We start from the raw sequence: 24,470 nt of genomic DNA, 5'->3' as shown, positions 1-24,470 counted from the left end.
AATAGACTTACCATATGATTCAGCAATCCCACTCCTAGGCATGTATCTGGAGAAAACTATAATTCGAAAAGACACACGCACCCCAGGGTTCACAGGAGCACTATTTACGATAGCCAAGACATGGAAACAAGCAAAATGTCCATTGATACATGACTGGATAAAGATGTGGTATATATAAACAAAGGAATATTGCTCAGCCATAAAAAAGAATGAAATAATGCCATTTGCAGCAACATGGATGGACCTAGAAATTATAATATTAAGTGAAGTAAGTCTGAGAAAAACAAGTATCATATGATATCACTTATACGTGGAATCTAAAAAAAAAAGATACAAATTCTATTTACAAACCAAAAACAGACTCATGGACATAGAAAACAAACTATGGTTCCCAAATGGGAAAGGGCGGGGAAGGATAAATTAGGGGTTGGGAATTAACAGACACATGTTACTATACATAAAATAGATGAACAACAAGGACCTACTGTGTAGCACAGGGAACTATATTCAATTTCTTGTAATAACATAATGGAAAAGAATCTGAAAAGAAAAATATATACGTATGTATATGTATTATTGAATCACTCTGCTGTACACCTGAAACTAACATTGTAAATCAACTAAGCTTCAATAAAAAATTATTTTAAAAAAGTTTTAAATCCCAAAGCAAAAAAATATATATAATATTAGTGCTGATAAAATATTTAGCTTTTAAACAATAAATTTAATATAAGGAACTGTGTTTATTTATTAATGGCAGTTGCAGGGAGATTGGTGGGAGTTGCACTAAAGTGTACTGTTGTGATTTTACAAAGTATAGTAATTACTGTAATATTTTATTGAATTATTAATATCTACTATGGCTGCAGAAACATAAGCTTCTGCAGTCAAATTCATTTCAAGATTTTCTTTTTCCTCTTAAAAAAGAAACCACAAACCACACCCCAAGAAAACAAAACAAAAAAAGAAAAGCATAGAAGAATTAAACTTTATCAAAATTTAAGAAAAAACTTTCATGTGTCAAAACACACTATCAAGAAAGTGAAGAGGTAAGCCACAGAATGGGAAAAAATATTTGCAAGTCATTTACCTGGTAAGAGATTAATATCCAGAATGTATAAAGAATTCCTACAACTCAAAAACAGATAATCCAATTAAAAAATGGGCAGAGGACTTTGAATAGGCATTTCTCCAAAGAAGAGACAGAAATGACCGATAGGCACATGAAAAGATGCACAACTTCATTAATTATTAGGAACATGCAAATCAAAACTACAGTGAGATACCACCTGACACCCATTAGGATGGCTACATCAAAAAAGCAGAAAATAAGTGTTGGCAAGGATGTGGAGAAATTGGAATACTCGTACATTGCTAGTGAAATGTAAAATGGTACAGCCACTATGGAAAACAGTTTGGCTGTTCCTCCAAAAATTATAAACATAAAATTACCATATGATATAGCAATTCCCCTCCTAGGTGTACCATCAAAAGAACCAAAGGCAAGGATTCAGACAGTTGTATATCAATGTTCATAGCAGCCTTACTCACAATAGCCAGAAGGTGGAAACAACTCAAGCATCTATCAACAATGAAGAGATAAAGTAGTAAATACATCCAATGAAATAATATTCAGCCATAAAAAATGAAATTCTGATAACATGGTACAATGTGGATGATCCTGAAAACATTACGGTAAATGAAATAAGCCAGACACAAAAGGATAAATATGGTATGATTCCATTTTTATGAGGTGCCCAGAATAGACAAATTCAAAGAGAATGTAAGTTGTCAGGATCTGAGGGGAGGAGAGAATGAGGAGTTATTATTCAATGAATACAGAGTTTCTGATTAGGATGATGAAGATGTTTTGGAAATGGGTAATAGTGATGGTTGTACAATGCTGCAAATGTACTTAAAGACACTGAATTGTACAATTAAAAATGATTAAATGGCAAGTTTTATGTTATATATATTTTACCACCATTTTATAAATGGAAAAAATATAAACACACCCTCACATGCATAAAAAAACTAGTAACAAATGTATCAACAAGGATAAATACAAATCTATAGATACTAGGTTAAAAAAGCAAGCCATAGATAAACAACACACAAATGATTTCATTTATATAAAGTTCAGAAACAATATATTATTTAAGAGTATATAATATATAATTACATATACATATATACTATTTTTAAAAAAACAAGCAAAACTAATATCTCTACAGATGGGAGAACATGACTGTGAAGGGGCACATGCAGACCTCTAATACACAAGTAACGTTCTACTTCTTAAGCTGAGTGATGGGTCTTTTGTGTTCATTATTTTATATTTAAAATGTGCATATATTAGTTTTATACACTTATTTGCACGTTATATTTCACAATTAAAAACATAAAGACTGAACAACATTACTCTGGTATTAATGTGGATGAGTTAGAGGAAGAGTTAGACTGGGTACATTTAGGTTAGTAATACAATAATCCAGAGATAGATGTAGCTTGAATTAGAATATGTTAAAAAAATTATACAAAACCTGAGAGTAAAGTGAAAAAACAAAATAAAACAGCATAACCTGTCAATTTCATATGAAGGCAAAGATCCATCCAAGGATTGAACAGTGAAATGTACTTTATTGAACTCACTGTATACTGTTGATTAAGAGCCAGACTTATTGAAATTACTTTTTTTTTAAATTGAAGTACAGTCAATTACAATGTGTTAATTTCTGGCATACAGCACAATGTCCCAGTTATGCGTATACATACATGTATTAACATATATTTTTGTCCAGTAGAAATGCAAATGATTTCTGTCCAAGAGGAAAGATAACCCCAAAGGTTACAGTTTATCGACAGAGTACATTAACCAGATTTGTATTCAGGCCTGTGATCTTATATTCTATTCCTTTATTAAGTTGTCTATAAGTACAAAGCTCCTTAAATGCTCCCTGAATTTGCTTTAATATCATACTCATTCCCTCATTAATCAATATATTGAATAAATTCTTTGACAGGTGTTCACTCTATATTTAATGTGAGTCATGATTTCACCTTTTTGAAATTATACTGTAGAAAAAGAAAAGTAAACAGATTATAAAAATATTTAAAACTTAAAATGAACAATGTGTGATATTAGATTGAATATGATAGGAAAGGGAGGAAAAGATTCGTAGATGCCCCCTAGTTATCTAATTAGTCCAAATATAAACTGTGGTACCATTCACTCATAAAAGCAACACTGGAAAAGGAGGAAAGATTGTAATTTTGACACCTTTGAAATACTCATATTGATATGTTGATCTAGCAATGGAATATATGGGTGTAGTGATATTTATATATATTTGATCTTTGTCCCTGTTTCTATTGTACAGAGCTTCTAAAACTTCTGGGATTTCCTGAGCAATAAGAGCTATAGGGGGAATCATTTGCTCTCAGTTCCTGAAACAGCTCCAGAGTCGCAAAGGTGAAATGATTTATTCACAGCAAGCCCCTTTCAACCACACCTGAGTGCATGTCAATCAGGTGACTCTTGGCCCGCCCACAGGTAATCTAAGGATGGTGGCTGGTTGCCAGCGGAACTGTGATATTGTGATTTATAAGAAAAATATATATTTCGTTATTCAGATAATCAAATATATTGCTCATACATATTTTGTCTTCATCCACTGCTCCTGGCTCACAGGTTCCCTAACTTTTGGAATTTCCTAAGTGTTGTAATAAAGATGTCTTATGTTAATGAGGTGACTTTTGGAAAGCACCTAAGGATAGGAGCTAGTTGTCAGTGGGGCCAACCATGTGATCAGAGGGATGAAGCTTTCAGTTCCACCCCTTCTGTTGTTAGGGACCCTGCCCTACTATCTCTCTATCTGGTTTCCGATTAGTATCCTTTAAGATCCTTTTATAATAAGTTGGAGTGAGTAAACAAGTTTTCCTGAGTTCTGTGAGCTGTTCTAGCAAATTAATCGAATCCGAGGAATGGGTCATGGAAACCTCTGGTGTACAGCCAATCTGTCAGAAGTACAGGTAACAACGTGGGGTTGTGACTGGTGTCTGAAATGGAGGGTGGGCTTGTGGAATGGGGCCCTTTACCTGTGGAATCTCATTCTGTCTCTGGGTAGCTAGTGTCAGAATTGAGTTGAATTCTTGACTATCCTGCTGGTGTCCAAGAATTGCTTGTTGGTGTAGGGAAGCTTAAACACACAGAGACAGATAGACAGACACACACACATCCACACACACACACTTTCAGTACATCTCTGACCTCCAGGGAGAGGAAAGGGGCTAGAGGTTGAGTCACCTGCCAATGGCCAATGCTTTAACCAATCATGCCTATGTAATGAAGCCTACATGAAAACCAAAAAGAATGGGAGTCCAGAGAGCTTCTGGGTTAGTGAATGCATCCACATGTCAGAGGGTTGGTATACCCCAGTTCTATGAGGACAGAAGCTCCTGTGCTTGGGTCCCTTCCAGACCTCACTCCATATACTTCACGTGGCTGTTCATTTGTATCTTTTATAATATCCTTTATAATAACTGGTAAATGTAAGTCAGCGTTTCTCTGAGTTCTGTAAACCTCTCTAGCAAATTAATTGAACTTGAGGAAGGGGTTGTGGGAGCCTCCAATTTATAGCCAGTCAATCAGATACACAGGTAACAACCTGGACAGATGAAATTGGTGTGCGACGTGGGGGCAGTCTTGTGGGATGGAGCCCTTAACCTCTGGTATCCGATGCCATGCTCTAGGTAGATATTGTCATAATTGAGTTAAACTGAAGGACATCGTGCTGGTGTCGCAGAATGCTTGATGTACTGAAACCCACACATCAGGTGTCAGAAACTGTGCTGTAGTAGATTACTGAGAGTAGGGGAGACACAAAGAGCTGTTTTTCCTTTTGAATGTAGTACTTAGAGGTCACAATTGAATTATAAATTGAGAATCCAAGACAACAGATGTTACTAAAAGAATGAACATAGATGAGATTGACCAGCAGTAGAGTACAAATTTTTTTTTAAAAAGCCCAGCAAGAAAATCTTATTCCCTCTCTTTCTATCGTACTGCACATCCAATCCATCAGCAAATTCTGCCGGCACTACTTTCAAATGATGTCTAGACTCCAAATACTGCTACCACTGTGGTCCAAGCCACCACCATCTCTCATGTGAGTTCCTACAGTAGACTCTTACACAGTCACTTTGCTTCTCCTTAGGCTCTCTACAGTCCATTTTCCATCTAGCAGCCAGCACAGTCCTTTTAAAATTAAGTCTAAAGCCTCCAATGGCTTCCTATTGCATTCAGAATAAAATCCGGATCCTTACTGAGGCTCGATTGTACCCCAGCTACTTCTCTGATGTCATGCTCTGTTATACTCACCTGACCACTCCTCCACTCCAGCTAGAGTAGCCTTACTGTGGATCAAACAAACCAGGCACTCTTCTACCACAGGGTTCTCTCTGTCTGAACATTCTTCCCTTAGATCAGAGCGGTTTGCTTCCCCACTTCCTTTTAGGGTTTGCTCAATGCCACCTTCTCTAACAAGCCCCCCAGAGTCTCCTAGTGAGACTCTCTTCCAGGCTTGCAGACGGCCACCTTGTTTTTCCTCTGTGCTCACATGGTATAGGGGAAAGAGAAAGATTTCTGGCACCTCTTTTTATAGGGACACTAATGCTACCAGATCAGGGCTCTACCCTTATGATCTCATTTACTCTTAATTACTTCCTTAGAGACCCCATTTCCAAATACAGCCACACTGCAGGTTAGGGCTTCAACACTTGAATTTGGGAAGGACACAAACATTCAGTCCACGACACCATCTACTATGTTACTGTCTTTCTATGTGTCTAGTTTATTTTCTCTCACCCCTGGAATATAATCTCCATAAGGACAATGATTTTTGTTTTGCTCACTGCTAATTGTCCAGTACCTAGAACAGAACCTGACATGTAGAAAGTATGCAATAAATATTTGTTGAATGAATTTAATAAATGAATTTTAAAAAGAAGGTTCAAAAGAACAGAAGGTCAGGGAGTGGAGAGTGGGTACAGCTCAGTGGTAGAGCACATGCTTACCATGCATGAGGTCCTGGGTTCAATCCCCAGTATCTCCATTAATGAAAACAATATAATAAAATAAAATCTTAAAAAAGAACGGAAGGTTGGGGGTGGGGGTAAGAAGGGAAAAAATTAAAAAACCTGTAAAGTCAGTGCCAAAATCATTAATAAAAGAGTATTCACGTGATTTGAAAGATGTCAATAAAGGTGAAGGGGAAAGGATGACATGATTAAAAGACATGAGCTCAGAGATGAGTTTTTCTTGATGATTTTCTCTCTTTCCTTCCTTCCTTCCTTGCTTCTTTTTTTCCCTTCCTGCCTGCTTCCCTTCCTTCCTTCAGAAAAAAATGGAGAGAGCAAAATTAGAAAGAGCAATGGAAAGTAAATAGGATACCAAACCTGAGGTACTCCAGAGAAAAAACCAGTCACAACATGAAAGGGCTGATAAGGAAATGACATGCCCTCTGGGTACACCTAGATTTCAGTTCAGGTAAGGAGGTACAAGGAACACTGAAAAAACAAAACAAAAACAAAAGAAAAAAATGGGGTGGGGGAATTTGATAACTATGAGACAACATTTCCATAGGACACAATGTGTTTATCTTTAACTTGTCAGTGAAGGTTTTAAAAAATACCTTAAAGGTCTTCTGTTCAGGATTATACAAGGGCAACATGCAAATGGAATGCAACTCAGCAGCAAAAACATACTGATTATTTTGGTGAAAATGGTCTGTGGCAAGTTTTCAGTTTTAAGTAAAAAAAAAATTAGGTCTACAGCTTTTCCATTCTCACTGCAGGTGACACTCATATTGTACATCTTAATTACTTCCCCCTTACCAGAAAACTCATACAAATACAAACAACTAAACTCAGATACCTCAACTGACTTTTAAATTTTAAGTCTCCCCACTAGGTACTTAATCATCAAATAACTTAGAGGAAAGAACACTGACACAACCATCGCTCAGGTTTTAAGACTTACATATATGAAAAACTATCTCTGTTATGAAACAGTTTACTTAGCTCATAAACAACAAATACTATTCACATACACAGAGACTAGCCTACACACAGTGATACAGATGATACAGTGGATATAAGCTACTAACTGACGTTCACATCACTTGGATTTGGTAACTTTAGAAACTTTTTTTTTTTTTTGAGCCAGATCTCACAAATTAAAAGACACTTTGGAATGTTTATGCCTTATCTGGATATTGTCATTTTACTTTTTCAAACTTCTTAAAACCAGTATCTCACCAGGGAGGCAGTAAGTCAGAATGCAACCTAGTGGGGAAATCCTGCACTTGCTCAATGTCCATAGCTTTTACACAGTTCCAGATGTTCAGTACATTAATAACGCACTAACTCAAAGCCTCTTTTTGAAACTTTAGAAAGTGCAAATTGCATTAAGACCTCTTTGCCCTCATTAATGGTATTGTTACAATCCCAGTCCTCTGGAAAATGTTTTTTGGCATGTGTTTAATTTTATAATATCGCCATTTACTCACTTTAACAGCCGGTACTCAAGTCTTAATGCTTTTAATAGGCCTGCCTAAACTGACTACCATCTTTTGTAATCTTTTTCACATAATTTATTTCATAGGTAAAACCTGTCATATTTTTCCATCTAAAGATGATTCTTCACATTCATTTCATGAAGTACTAATATTTAAGAAATGTCTACTTTCTTATACTCAGTTGGTATGTACCCTATAGGTGACATATGTTAGGAATAACATACAGTTCCTTTTAAATAGTAATAAAAATTAAAAATAAGTAGTATTTTCTTTATTATACTTTAAATTACAGCAAAAATGGGTATATCCTTAATTCTTGCTGTATTCAAAAGTAAAATATGAGAAAATCAAAACATTAACTTCTATTGAAATAGCTTCCTATGCTCTAGCTATCTGGTGATAGCTGACTTCACACCTTCACTTCACGAGGCCGGGGGAAAGCTCAGGATCAAACTGTCAATGAATATACACACAGTCAGTAATACACTAGGAAGAACAGTACAGAAGAATGCTGTCCTGAAGTGAAAGCGAGGTCCCTCGCAGCTGCTGGCTGTCTATGTAGAAATGAAAGGTCCTATATAGTCTCTGACAAGGAGTATTCCCTCTTATAAATTTGTTGAAAGAATGAGGACGATGAAAATCTAGAGCTGCACTACCGATACTGATGTGCTTATTTACAGAGCCACTTACGCATACATTTTAATAAAAATACACAATACTTAAAATGTAAAACTTTTCAAATAAAACTGAATTTTAGAAATAACTCATACATTTCTTCACCGACTTTGTTGAAATCTCTTGAAAAGAAAATAATAAGAACCCAACAGCTATTATGCATGGGACAAATTCTTAACTCTTTAAAACATGAATTCTGTATTTCTGTTGACTGATCATAGTTGGTTTATCAATGTCTACCATTTGGTTAAAAGGTATGTATTTGACCAGTTTTACTACTAGTCAAGAAGTATTAGCTTAGTAAATGTCATCTGAAATCTGAAAGAATAAATTTTATTCACACAAATTTATTTACATGTTTCATATCTTACCTGAGTAGGTTAATGATAGTTTAAAGGTGGGGGGGGGGGGCGCAACTCTTTCTATCCCTCTGTAAAAAGGATAATAATTAAACTAAATGAGATCAGTACACCTGCACTATTAGAATCTAAGGTAGAATCTAGGTTGAGAAAAGAAAATGAATAGAAATAACCACCACAATTTTGCTAAAAGTTACTACTTTCAGGTATTGCCAACCTGAAGCTGCTGTAAACCTACTGCTATAAACTGGAAGGTGAAATGCTTTGGAAAAAACACCACTGCACAATCCAGTGGAGAAGACCTAAGAGAAAAACGCTTAAAATACAATGTGGTAAGTGCTATTGTAGATGTATCTGGCTAGGCAGAGGAAAGAGTGACTAACTTTGCCTCAGGGTCAAGGATGGTTTAATAGAATAAACTTTTGAGCTGGACAGAGAGTATAAAATTCCTGGATAATAAAATAGAGTGGATTTTGAGCAGACACAACACTATGAAACACTATTGCTACATAACAAATTACCCACAAACCTAGTGACTTAAAACAAGACCCACTTTTAAAAATAATTTTTTAAATTGTGGTAAAATACACATAAGTGTATAGCTCAATAATGTTAAGTACATTCACATTATTGTACAACCAATCTCCAAAACTCTATTCATCTTGCGAAACTAAAACTATACCCATTAAACAGCTCACTCCCCTCTTCCCCCAGCCCCTGGCAACTACCCTTCTACTTTCTGTCTCTATGAATTTGACTACTCTAGATTTCTCATACAAATGGAATCATACAATGTTCGTCTTTCTGTGACTGGCTAATTTCACTTAGCATAATATCCTCCATGCTGCAGCATAAAACAGCATTCCTTTTATTATCTCAGTTTCTATAGGTCAGAAGTCCAGGCACAGCAAAACTGGATGCTCTGCTCAGAGTCTTACTGAGCTGAAATGAAGGTGCCTGCTGGGGTTGCAGCTGTCATCTGGGACTTGGGGTTCTCTTCCAAGGTCACTGGTTGTTGGCAGAATTTATTTCCTACTGGCTGTAGGACAACTGCTCCCATTTTTCTGCTAGTCGTTGGCTAGGACTGCTCTCTGCTCAAGGGTTCCTTATCATGTGCCCCACCTCCCACCAATCAGTTCACAGCACAGATATCTGCTTTTCTCCAGGTCAGCTAGATATTATTCCTTTCTGGCTTTCTCTTCTGCAAAGAGCTTAAGAAAACGCTCTGCTTTTAAAGGGCCCATGTGATTAGATCAGAGCAAGCTAAATAATCTCCCTATTTTAAGGTCAACCGATTTCATTTGTAAAATCCGTCCACAGCAGTACATAGATTAGTATTTGATTGAATAAATGAGGGAAGGAGTGTGTACACCGGGAGTTAGGAATCGTGGGGGGCCATCATGGAATTCTGCCTACCGTATCTACGTAGGAATGAAAATACGTGGCCGCTCAAGGCACTCATAACAATACAATATACCTTATAAATAGGTGTATGTAGGATGAGGGAATGCTAGGGGCCATAAGGCGTAAGGCTAACCAAGGCTTCTAGGAAATACAGAAAGTTTTAAGCTCTATATTTCGGAAAACTGGGAATTACTAAAGTTTTTAACTCTTGGTATACCGTTAGGGTCCAATGGACCCATTTTTTTTCAATATTTCTAACCACTTGTAAAGATACTTCATGACTTTTTTTCCAAAAAAGGAGAAAATTTAACTTCAACAAAACCAAATAAAACATACTGTATCTTGCAATTACCACATGGATTAACTGCACTCTTCTATAATTCTAAGAAATATCGGATCTTACTGACATTACTTTTTCTACATTGTGAAACATTCAATTATATCAATACCCTACAAATAATTTCAAAATTATCTATTATTACTCATCAAACGATTCCTAATAATGCTAAGAAAAGCTAAAATAAGAAAACAGGAGAATGATGGAATAATAAACCACCATTTTTTTCTTATAGTATTGTTCAAAGTATTGTATTATCTTTCTAGAAAGTAGAAAAGAAAACTGAAGACACCATATTTGTAATCTGTTTTTAGCTTTCACTGAAGTGTTGAGAACTGAAAATTTTTCATTTTATGCTCATAATAGCAAAGAAAAGGAAATTAACAAATGAGGGTGTGTCATAATTATTAGATGAATAAGAATACAAAAGAAAAGGAACAGAGCAACACTCCAATTCTAGTAACAATGGTGAAATTGGGTGGTGTAGGTTCTCAGATTTGAATGAATCTTTAGATAATAATATCCTAGACAAAAGTTCCCAAATTCGAGAATTGATGTAATTAATATATATCTAAGGACAAGCAAAAAACATGGTATTCTCATTCAGTTCAGCAGGAAAGACTCCATCACACAATATTTTGTGACAGCAACATTGACCATCTCTTCCCATCTCATTGTTGCTAAAGACATGTGACATTACTCTTTGATTTTTTTATATTAGTACACCAAAATTTACTTGATACAAAGGGTTTTTGTTATGTCTAAACTTTTTAAAGTTTCTAATAATGTTATTTTTTTACTATCTCTATTCTTACTTTTATAAATTATTCCTAAAATGACTTAAAAATATAAAAAAGGAAAATGACAAATGGCTATGACTATTTTTCCTGGTTTAGTGAGAGTTAAACAGGAGAGTAACCTGATCAGTATGGAGGAAAAATTGGTGAGAGAAAGAATGAAGGTAGAAAGGCCACTTAACAATAATTTAATTTAGAGATGAGGACCAAACTAAGGCTGACAGTAGATATAGTATAACACAATACGTGAACGAGAAGACAAGCCACAGACTGGGAGAAAACATACACCTGGGCAAAGGACACATCTGATAAAGAACTATTACCCAAAATATATTTTTAAAAACTCCTGGATTGAACAATAAGAAAACAAACCTGACTGAAAATGGAGCCAAAGACTTGAATAGTCACCTCACCAAAGAAGACATACAGATGGCCAGTAAGCATACGAAATGATTCTCCACATCTTATGTCATCACAGGGAACTGCAAATCAAAACAAGGTACCACTACACACTTAATCCAAAACACTGACAACAACAAAGATGTGATGGGAATACAAAACAGTACAGACACTTTGAAAGATAATTTGGCAGCTTCCTATAAAACTAAACATAAACTTACCATGTGATCCAGCAATTAAGCTCCTGGATATTTACTCAAATGAACTGAAAATCCACACAAAACCTACACATGGATGTTTACAGAAGCTTTATTCATAATTACCAAAACCTTCAGTAGGTAAATGGATAAACAACCTATAGTACATCCATACAATGGAACAGTATTCAGCGCTAAAAAGAAATGAGCCATCAAGCCATGAAAAGACATGGAGGAAACTTAGATGCATATTACTAAGTGAAAGAAGCTAATCTGAGATGGCTACTGTACATAAAGTATAGTACGTAGGTATGAACATGGATGGAAAGGAATGGATGGATCAAGTAGACAGTCAATATTCAAGATACGCTATATATACACGAACCACCAAATAGTCAAGATATACTAAATATATCTGAGGCAATAAAAAACATACTCATGAAATCTTAATGCAGCCATCATTGTTGACACCCATCCTGGTCCCATGTATCCTCTTCCCAAGAAAGGAAAATAAAAGCCACAGTTGCTCCCCGGGCTAAGTGGTGGGCCACAGCTCTAGCCAAGTACACTTGCCCCTGCTTTTCTTCAATAAAGTGTGTGTCATTAGCCTTGAGCACTTTCCATCTACTGGGCCACGTTGCTCAAACTCATTTCTAGTCTCTGTAACTGTACTGTAAGGAAGGAATGCTAATGTGGCAGAGAATGAAAGCTGTTGAATACTGCACAACCTGGGATTTAGGTAATGTGGTCCTTCCATTTAGCTGTACCCTATCTTAAATGTGTTAACTTACCCTCAGCTCTTTCCCTTTGCTTCCAAGTGTGTGTTTTAAGTTTATTTAAATAAACTACGTGATTCAAGCATCTTAATTTGCCTGTCAGCTTCTCTATCCTATTACCTCTGGATAGTCTGCCTGATTAGTGTATTTGGAGGTTACCGTTGCATCAAGGTAATTTCCCACCTGACAACAACCGAATCATTTAAATTCAAAAGCTGCCAATCTGAAACTGTCAGCCAAAAAGTAAAACTCCATTGGTCTCTATTACAAAGATTAGCTATAGATGGACAGTAAAGATTGTAACCAAGATGAATGCCTGGAGCCTCCAAGTTTGTCCAGCCCATATCAAGTTCAAATAAATTGCTTTAATATAGAAATGTGTAGTGAATTAATCATAAGTTGAATGTAACCAATTTGCCTGTTATTTCCCAAAAAGTGCTTTCTATATCTATGCTTTCATCCATGGAAAATACAGTTTAGAATCAATGCTAGGGAGTGAGGGATGCACAAGCAGTTAGACTGAATTCAGCTTCTAGATTTATTACTTGATCCTTGCCCAACTTGGTTACACGGCCATCCTTGACTATAGTTTAATCTTAACTTCCCTGATCTTATTCTTCCTAGATTTCTCACTTAAAAAATTACAACCAATATATTTTTAAAAAGCTTTTTTTGTAGCCAGATGTAGCATAAATGTATGCATGTTATTTACAGACAAACGGTATAAATGATTATACACACGCATACAAAACAAACAAAACAAAAAATTGGTGATTAAAATAGTGACTTTCCAATTACTCTACTGTTTTTCAAAATATTTGATCACTCACTCATTAAAGCAGCTTTTCAGCCTACTCCTCCAGAGTAGCTCTTACATCTACCTTCCTAAGGATAACAGCTTAGCTCACAAACAAAGCTGAATGTGCAAAGCAAATATAACTGCTAAAATACATCAAAACATAGGCATTTGTGTACATGTGCATATTGCTACTCATCCAATCAACCATATTTCATATTTCAAACTCTAGAATGCTACTAGGAAGACAGTATTCAAGTAGAAAATTAAGAGTTCTAAGGCAAGTACTTTCACTAATTAAAAATGTGATCTTGGCCAAGTAATTTGAACTGTCTACCCAGAATATAGTATGTGCCCAACAAATATTTGTCAAATGAATACATTAATGAAGGAATAAACAAATGAATGAATACTGTTTAACAAAAAAAGAGGAGAATTTCTTAAGAACTACACCTCATCTCTCAGAGATGTACATACAACCTCCCCACCACAATCCCACAGACATCAATACTGTGAAGATTCCTTTCACTTAACGCTGTGGGGAAAAACGTTCCTGTTAAAGGCTAGGTTGATCACTTAAAATAAGGCAGATCCATAATCTATAGAAATTTCACGTTTCTACATAAGAAAAAGAAAAATGTTTTAAAGGGCAAATTTTGGTTTCTCCTTTAAGTTAACTGCAATATAGTTTTAAAATGAGAAACGTTAAACTAGTAGTGTTGCAAATTTCTCAACACACAAGTTAAATATTAAACAATACTTCTAAAAATTATAACTAGAGACTGAACGGAAGCATTTGCATTTTATTCTTTGACATTCAGTGGAGAACGTAAAATGTTCCCTCAGGCAAAATGGTTTTTACTCATAAAGATGTAAAAGAAAATCAGAGCCTGCAATGTACAAATAAAAAGATCCAAGTTGCTACTTTGGCACCAGAGAGTCTCTTTTCAAAATGATTTAATGGAAACATTTCTATCCATAAAAAGAGTTTAAAAACTCTTCTACCCATAAAAATGATCTCTCAGAGAGTTCTAAAGCAATAGAGAGTCAAAATCAAATTTAACAATAGAGAGTCAAAATCAAATTTATCTTAGTGGAGGAATGGTATTCTTCATGAAACTATTATGATATTTAGTAACTTTAGAAGGCTCTGAAAGAAATATGGGGGGGAGGGGGGAGTCTAGAACAACAGCTTTCTCACTTTTGTCCTTAAATAAATACTGCAATTTGTAACAAAACGAAATTCATTTCATTTCTTTCAGTGAAACAGTATAAAGTTTAAGTAAACCATGAATTGTAATTATCTAGACATACAGGGAAAAACTGTTTACCACTGCAATGTGTGGTCTGAAAATTTAAATTTGTAGGTCCCAAATTTCCCCTTGAAATAAATTCTAATGTAAGCTCTCATGTCTTCTGTATTTCAGTGACAAATCCCTCTAAAATAAAAAAAGATGACATGATGCATTTAATAACTGTAGTCACTGTGCTGTTTAACAGTTGACAATAGCACTGACAAAAGACTATTATAATGTGTTGGTTTGATCTTTTAAGTAAATTTTATCTACATTCTGAAGCTCAGTTGAAGATACATTTTTAAAGATAAAATAAGGACTTCCATTTTCAGCTCCGATATATAAAGAACTTGAAAGTCATCACGCCCATCTTACACCAAGAAAAAAGCTGAACAGAAAATCAATGGCTTGAACACATCAGAGAACTGAAGTCATAAGACAAACTGCTAGCTGAAATCTGGAGAGACAGTGAATAAAGAGAATCACAGTCCAGAACTACTTATTGGGAGCAAAAGCCACTAAAACCATAAATTGGTAGAAACGCCTAAATGATAATTTTGACAAACTGCTGAAGGCACAGTATATACTAGTATAAAAGTGAGAAACTCGTAGGGGCCACCTTCCTAGGGATCCCCCATATTTTTACAGATATTACCTCCAGGACCACCTCCCCACCCACACCCGAGGTTCTCACAGTAAAGAGTCAAGAAAAACCCTCCTGTTTCTAGCGAGGGGAAGGAAAAAAAATAACCATTTTTAAATACACTCAAAGCATTCCCCATAACAAAGGGCAGTCTCCCAGTAAGAGAGAAGATTGGCAGAATAGATTTTTTTTTTTTTAGTGATCCAACCAATATGCTATCTACAAAAGACACATTTTAAATTCAAAGGTACAAATAGACTGAAAGTAAAAGGAATGCCATTCATCCATAAAAAGTAATAAAGTATTGATTCATCTTACGAGACAAATGAACCTTAAAAACATTATGCTAAGTGAAGAAGCCACACACAAAAGGCCACATATTGTATGATTCCATTTATAAGAACTGCCCAGGAAAGGAAAATCCATAGCAACAGAAAGCAGGTTAGTGGCTACCAGGGGTTAAAGGAGGTAGGAATGGGATAGTGACTGGTAATGGATAAGAGGTTTCTTTTGGGTGTGAAGAAAATGTTTTGGAATTAGATAGTGGTGATGGTTGTACAACTTTATAAATACACTAAAAAAAACTTAATTCTGTACTTTAAAAGGATGTATTACATGGTACATGAATTGTATCCCAAACAAAAAGTTTGTTTATGAAAGCAGAACGGAAGATCAATTTGAGATAGGGAAAAAAATGTTTTTAATAAAGGAAAAATAATCAGGAGGCTTCTGAATTTTCAACACTTCAAGATTTTGAAAAAAATGTACCAGGAATCAAAATGAGTAATTAGATAGTAGGAACGATCTAAAAATTATGAATTAATAAAGAAAACTTTTCTCCTCTGTGACAGAATATTGATTCTTTAGAACAGCTGGCTCATTTAAACATTTCTTTCAATTGTGAGAAGTAACTGCTATCCATATTACACACCAAATTTTCAAAATTTCTCATGCCTTTAATCTCATGTCTCATGATAAATAAATTTTTAGTATAGTAATCACCTTCTACACAGAAAAAAAACTCCTCCAAGAAGCCATATATTGTGGATTTTTTTTAGACCCATACAGATATGACATGAAAATTCTATTTCAAAGTAACATTTAAGTATGTAATGTCCATTATAATAAAACCAATGCTTTTAAAAGTTTACTTAAATTTTTACATATTTAGAAAAAATATTTTTATTATGAAACCATATTACAATTGTCATTTTTAACGTTTTTTATTGTTATAAGGTGAATATCCACAAAAAATGTATTTATAGTAAAAATCATCAGCAGTGCTAGCAAAAATAACTTTTGAAAATGAACTGATACACGGTATCACAGAGCATCAGAAAGTAAAAATTACTTAGAAATATAAGTTGCTTTTAAACAAAGTTAAGATAAAAACCATTAGTGTACATGTCGCCAATCTGACTACATAAAGATGCAGAAAGGCCTGGGACCTGGTATCTTCTCAAAGACATAGTATGCAATGAAGAGAAATAGGCTAATACCAATAAACTAGCTGATTCATCATCATAGGTACTGACCTTTCTATGGAAGCTGTTACAGAGGAGATAAATGAAATAGAGAATAGAAAACAACAGAGAAAATCAACAAAACCAAAAGTTGGTTCTTTGAAAAGATCAAAATGACAAACCTTTAGCTAGACTGACCAATGGGAAAAAAAGGCAGGGGGGCGGGGATGCAGACTCAAATTACTAAAGCCTCCAAAGAAAGTGAGACATTGCTACATATTTTACAGAAATAAGAGAAGGATTATAAAAGAAGATTATGAACAATTCTATGCCACCAAATTGGACAACCTAGATAAACTGGATTAATTCTTAGAAACACACAATCCACAAAAACTGAATCATGAAGAAACAGAAAATATGAACAGACTTAAAGCTAGCAATAAAACTGAATCAAAAACCTTCCAATAGAAGGGGAGGGAATAACTCAGTGGCAGAGTGCGTGCTTAGCATGCACAAGGTCTTGGGTTCAATATCCAGTACCTCTGGTAAAAATAAATAAATATTCTTTACACTAACAATGAATTAGCAGGAAAAGAAGTAAAGAAACAATCCCTTTTAAAATTGCATCCAAAACAATAAAATACTTAGGACTAAGTCTCACCAAGGAAGTGAAAGACGTATTATGTGGAGAACTACAAAACACTGATTAAGGAAATGAAAGATGACTTAAAGAAATGGAAAGATATCCCATGCTCTTGGATTTAAAGAATCAATATCATTAAAATGGCCATACTGTCCAAGACAATGTACAGATTTAATGAGATTCCTGTGAAATTACCCAGGACATTTTTCACAGATTAGAACAAACGATCCTAAAATTTATACGGAATCACAAAAGATCCAGAATATTGCCAAAGCAATATTGAAGAAAAAGAATGAAGCTGGAGAAATAACCCTCCCAGACTTCAGACAAACCTAGAGAGCTACAGTAATCAAAACAGCACGGTATTGGCATAAAAACAGACATATTGATCAATGGAACAGAATAGAGAACCCAGAAATAAATCCACAAAACTATGGCCAATTAATCTTCAACAAAGGAGGCAATGGAGAACAGACAGTCTCTTCAACAACTGGTATTGGGAAAACTGGATAGCAGCATGTAAATCAATGGAGCTAGAACACTCCCTCACTCCCTACACAAAAATAAACTCAAAATGGCTTAAAGATTTAAAGACAAGACACAATAAATCTAGAAGAAAACATAGGCAAAACATTATCTGACATGTATCTCAAAAATGTTCTCCTAGGGCAGTCTACCCAGGTAATAGAAATAAGAGCAAAAATAAATAAATGGAACCTAATTAAACTTACAAGCTTTTGCACAGCAAAGGAAACCATAAGCAAAACAAAACAACCACCTACAGAATGGAAAAAAATATTTGCAAATGATGTGACTGACAAGGGCTTAATTTCCAGAATATATAAAAAGCTCATACAACTTACTAACAACAACAACAAAAAAAAAAACCCATTCCAAAAATAGGCAGAGGATCTAAACAAGCAGTTCTCCAATGAAGACATACAAATGGCCAATAGGCACATGAAAAAATGCTCAATGTCACTAATTATCAGAGAAATGCAAATCAAAACTACAACTGGGTATCACCTCACACCAGTCAAAATGGCCATCATTCAGAAATCCACAAATGATAAATGCTGGAGAGGGTGTGGAGAAAAGGGAACCCTCCTCCACTGCTGGTGGGAATGTAGTTTAGTGCAGCCATTATGGAAAACAGTATGGAGATTTCTCAAAAGACTAAAAATAGACTCACCATATGATCCAGCAATCTCCCTCCTGGGCATATATCCAGAGGGAACCTTAATTCAAAAAGATACATACAACCCAATGTTCACAGCAGCACTATTTACAATAGCCAAGACATGGAAATAACCTAGATGTCCACTGACAGATGACTGGACAAAGAAGCTATGGTATATTTATACAATGGAATACTACTCTGCCATAAAAAGGAATAAAATAATGTCATTTGCAGCAACATGGATGGACCTAGAGATCATTATTCTAAGTGAAGTAAGCCAGAAAGAGAAAGAAAAATACCATACGATATCACTCATATGTGAAATCTTAAAAAAAAAAAAGGACACTATGAACTCATGTACAAAACAGAAACAGACTCACGGGCTTAGGAAACAATCTTATGGTTACTGGGGAAAAGGGGTGGGAAGTGATAAATTTGGGAGTTTGAGATTTACAAATGTTAGCCACTATATATAAAAACAGATTTTTAAAAGAAGTTTCTATGTATAGCACAGGAAACTATGTTCAGTATCTTGTAATAACCTTTAATGGAAAAAACATTTACAATGAATATATGTGTGTATAAGCATGACTGGGACACCAGAGATTGACACGTTGTAATTGACTATACTTCAATTTTTTAAAACAAGCTGCAAATAAAGTATACAAAAATGGTCAAAAAAAGAAAAGAAACAAATATGGTTACCAGGGGGGAAGAGGGTAGGAAGGATAAATTGAGAGTTCCAGATTTGCAGATACTAATATATATATATATAATAAACAATAAGTTTATGCTGTATAGCACAGGGAACTGTATTCAATATCTTGTAGAAACCTATAGTGAAAAAGAATATGAAAACGAATGTATGTATGTTCATGTATGACTGAAACATTATGCTGTACACCAGAAATTGACACAACATTGTAAACTGATTATACTTCAATAACAAAAATACATACTAAAAAAAAAAAAAGAATATATTTTTAAAGTACTAAAACTGGCCAATGAAAATTAAATCATTTGAAAGTACAGGTACCAGAAGGTGTGGTGCATTGTTGAACAACAGGCTGTTTTCGTTTCCAGTGTAACTTTTTCAATGACAATTATATTATTTAAGTAACTTTACATTGGTTCTCCTCTATATACACCAAGAGAAAAACATACCCAGCTACTTCCTAGCATATAAATACTTATTCTTACCATGTCTTTGAAGCCTAACAAAAGTAAAATTGTTCATTTACTCAACTGGGCATTTCCTGATTCACTTTTTGTGACTGTGATTGGAAAATATAAAAGGTTTTCTTAACGTGTTGAGATTTTGCTTTTCTTTAATTCCAAGCTTAATTATCAGTTTTCCTTTACACAATCTTTGGTGTAGATGTTCACACTCTGGAAAAAATGTTGCTTTCTATTAAGAATTTTTAATATGTTTATGTCTATTTTATTTTTAGATATTCTTGTTAAAAAAAAACTATCTTGATTAAATTTGTTCTGAAAGAAGTTCCTTTAATTTATCTACAGGAGGACTAACTGACTGCATCTTTGGCTAACAAAAAATGTGTCAGTCACATTCCAGCTGCTATTAATAAAATGCCAGAAACTGGGTAGCTTTTAAGTAATACAAATTTATCACTTACAGTTCTGGAGGCTGAAAAGTTCAAGATCAAGGCACCAACACGGTCATGTTCGGTGAGAGCCCTCTTCCTGGTTCAGAGCTGGCACATTCTCATTGTGTCCTCACGTAGTGGAAAAGGACAAGGAACCTCTCTGAAGCATCTTTTTGTAAGACACTAATCCTATTCATGAGGATTCTGTCCTCATGACTTAAGCACCTCCCAAAGGTGCCAGTTACTCATGTCATCATCTTTGGTGGGATAGGATTTCAACATATGAAATTGAGGGGTACACATTCAGACCGTAGCAGTAGGTATACAGATGGAAAGACAACAGAAGAACCAAAAGTATCAATATTGCCATTCAAATATATTACTTATGCTACTGTCCTTACATATACAACAACTTCCTATTAAAAAAGAAAAGGGAATCCCAGTTTTCTACTCTGGAATTTAGATTTTGTTACAGTATGAAATAATTTTCAAGAATTATATATGTGGTTTTAATGCTTTGAATATTTAGAAGGACTAAAATACACTTTATAACTCAATTTAACTCTAGAAAAAAAATTAAAAATCAGAGCAATTCTAAAAACAAGAAAAAAATTCTTTTTTTTCAGCCAAACACATGAGGTAAAAAGATGGACAACAAAGAAAGTCTATCTTTAGATTCAGATTACTGAAACATTCAAAAGTGTAATTTATCAAAGTGAAAAATAATGCTCCTTTTTCCTTTAACTATGAAAATATTAAGCTGCCCCTAAGAATAAAAATCACATATACAAAAATAGTTCTCTTATATGACTAATACTGCTTGAAGACTTTTAGTCTTACAGTGACAGAACAATTAGGCAGTATCTTAATCAATAAGCAAGTAAAATAATATATGATGTTTAGAAAACTGTAATTCCCCTGTTGCTTCGGATCCTAGGAGGCGTATCATGGTAATCCCACATGGTTTTTTAAAGGCAAAAGAAACAACAAATAGCCCCTTACCTTGTAAGATGGCAAGAAACACAAAATTCCTTGGCTCACAGTCTGGCACACAGATAACAAAAGTGCTCCCACTTCATCCTGAAACTCAAATGTTTCCGTGTGCTGGAAGGTAGCACAGAGATTGCGACCCTTGGGGCCTGACCCAATAGTGCCAACCCAAACCTGGAACATAAGTATGTCAGTATCAGAGTAATGCCAAAACTAGGCAGGCAAATTAGCATCTAGTTGGGAACCTAAATACACGTATGCCAAAAGAAGATCAAGCAATGAGTTTAGAGAAAATTTATTTTTAAGTTGTTGGGGTTTTTTCCTATTACCTTTAATTAATTATGTATAGATTTAATTTATAGACATTTTACTTCAGGTATGCCACTGAACTGTCTTACAATGAAAGAAAAACAGGTTTTACTTACCAATAGTTATCAATAGCTTTGCAAAATTAAGCATGTAACCAAATTTTGTTGGATGATGAAAAAATGTGAAAAAATAAAATGAAAAAAATCAGAAATGAGTCAAAAATAATAGAGGTGAGGGCTGACATGATCTGCTACAGGTAAATCCCTAAGACTCAGCTACGACAGGAACTAGTGTTTCACAAATTCACTGATGCTCAAAGATCTATAGCCACTGAAAATAAGACCCACCAGTTTCACAGTTTTATGCAATTCCTCTGCATTCACACAGATCTACCCTTAGTATAGTCAATTTGACTAAGAGAAAGTACAAACTTTATTAGTATTCTGAAGATAGTACAAACTTCAGATTGTTGAGAAATGTATTAGTCCTATATTTTGAAATAATGCATGAGACTGAGGTACATTTTGCACCATGACATCTAGTGAACACCAGTTTAATCAACTTTAAACCAAATGATCAACTAGTAAGTAGTAAGACAAACTGATATTATGTGTTTCTTGATATGTACTGATTTTAAATTCCTTGAGTATGATGATATTGTGGTTATGCAGAATTATATACTTGTTCAGAGGAGAAACATGCTAAATTAATTAAAGGCAAAGTGTCATATCAACAAATTACTTTCTAATAGCTTATTCAAAATAATGTGATCATTAACATTTTCCAATATTGCTCTTCTCTCCTATATATATATATATATATATATATATATATATATGCAAAATGTTAACAATTGATGAATCTAGGTGAAAGGTATAAAGATACTCACTGTATTAATACCATTTTCCCACTTTTCTCAAGTTACTATTTTCTTAAATAAAAAGTTCAGGGAATCAACAAATGTGTGGAAAACAAAATGTGGTACACACACACGCGAGCACGCAAGCACACAGTGGAATATTACTCAGCCTTAAAAAGGAAGGAAATTCTGATTCATGTTACAAAATGGAGGAACCTTGAATACATCATGCTAAATGAGATAAACTAATCACAAAATACCTTGTGATTCCACTTATCTGAGGCATTTAGAGTAGTCAAATTCATAAAGATAGAAAGCAGAAATGGTGGCTACCAGAGGCTGGGAAGGAAGAGGAATGGAGAATTACATAGTAATAGAATTTCAGTTTCACCAGTTGAAAAAGTTCTAGAGATTGGTCACACAACAATGTGAATATACTTAACAAAACTGAACTATATACTTAAAAATGATGGTAAAATTTTATGGTATGTCTATTTTACCACAAATACATAAAATAAAAATTTTAAACGTTGGGGAAAATATTAAAACAGGATCCAGCTGAACATTTATTATTATTAATTCAGTGACATTACAGCTTAAATGGATTTTTGTGCACTGGACTGAGCACATAGTACCTATACGATATTATTCTGAGAACGTATATGCTGAATTTATTAATAACTTCTCAGATTTATTTGAGCCTCTAAAGAAAACAATTTGAAAATGTGGAACACATATTTTTCCTTTTAAACAGGAGCACTCCGGCCTTTTGGAAGGCATAATTCTCATTTACAGGAATTTAGCATTCAAGGTCTTCACCTACTAAACGCCAGTAGTTCCCACAAATACTCCTTGGTTGAAAACTATAGCTTTATAAAGAACTAGAACTGTATTAGCCACACAGGAGGTATTAAGCGTGTAGCCAACCACTTTAAAAAAGAAACAGAAGGCAGATTGATAAATGACAATTCAAATGTTCCTAGGAAAACTGAAGTAACATTTATATGGCATTGTTATAAAAAATTAAAATCTTAAGTCATAGGAGTCATAAGAATACTTCTAATTCATTTCAGATATTCAAACATGTGCTGAACACTTGTTAACTAATACAGGTATTGGTTTAGGTGCAGTGGAAGGATAAGGATATAAAAATAAGAATCAGAAAATACCGTAGTCTAACAGAGAAGAGAAACATAAACAAATAATTATACAATTAGGAATTATGGTTAAAAAAAGTTGAATTTTTGTTTTCTTTTTCATTTTCATTAAAAAATTTAAAACTGATTTAAATGAGGAAAGTGCAATACAGTCTTTACACCCAAAGTGCACATTTTTACTTATTGGGTTGAAGCAATGTTATTTATTCGTATTTCCTTTTGTTAACACTATCAAATAGCTGACAAATTTTCTTTTATTCTAAAACTGAAATGTTGGATTTCCTATCAGGATCTGTTTGCTAGTACTTCAGGCATCTTTTGATTTGTTTATAGACAATTATATTGAGGTAAAGACTAGGAGCCTTCAAAACAAAACTAACCTGTGAGTTATTAATGACATGATTAGCCTCCAGTTGGATAGTAAATGTAACGCCAAGTTCTGATGAAAAAGATTTCATTGGTGATAATGTCCCTGATGTCAAAACAATCGTCCAAACCTTGCCATTAATATCTGAAAAGGCCTAAAGGGAAACAATATTAGATACATAAAATCATCTTTAAAACAGTCAAACACATTAATTTAATCGTTGGTATTGAGCAAGAAGACAGTTTTCATTTACTGCCTGATAAGCTTACCACAGCTGGATTTAAGCACCAAAAATTTAGCACATGAACTGCTGTTTTCTGTCGTAAACGTTTCTTATTTTTTGGTAGAACAAGGAACCCATTTTTATCTGAAGTATCAGTCTGATTTATCCAAGAGTAAGTCTGTTGAATAGCAACTTTATAATCATCTGCAAATCTAAATGAAAATAAAATGGTAATTAAATGGCAAAACTTTAGATAACAATGTCCCCACCAACAACCACCACCAATAATTAAATTCAGTAATTCTGTTAGAAAATAAGTCATTAAACCTTAGTCAATCCCTTCGTACAAGATTAGATACCATCTAAACATCCACACTTTATCACTTCCCATCCCTGTGTTCAAAGATTACATAAATC

General features: G+C 34.4%; 1 protein-coding gene and 1 non-coding gene across 2 annotated transcripts in view; one reads left to right on the top strand and one right to left on the bottom strand.

Annotated features, from left to right (window-relative positions):
• BRIP1 (BRCA1 interacting helicase 1) overlaps window positions 1–24,470 on the bottom strand; it is a 132,754-nt gene that overhangs the window by 48,540 nt on the left and 59,744 nt on the right. Inside the window, 3 exon segments of the mRNA XM_064494993.1 lie at window positions 21,151–21,312; window positions 23,844–23,984; window positions 24,100–24,265. Coding sequence (XP_064351063.1) covers window positions 21,151–21,312; window positions 23,844–23,984; window positions 24,100–24,265 — 469 coding nt within the window.
• Window positions 6,037–6,113, top strand: TRNAG-ACC (transfer RNA glycine (anticodon ACC)). The gene has a single exon. It is a non-coding gene; the product is annotated as a tRNA-Gly (tRNA).

This window comes from Camelus dromedarius, chromosome 16 (genome assembly GCF_036321535.1).
Source record: "Camelus dromedarius isolate mCamDro1 chromosome 16, mCamDro1.pat, whole genome shotgun sequence".
Taxonomy (NCBI): Eukaryota; Metazoa; Chordata; class Mammalia; order Artiodactyla; family Camelidae; genus Camelus; species Camelus dromedarius.
This window is presented reverse-complemented; position numbering and strand designations above follow the sequence as displayed.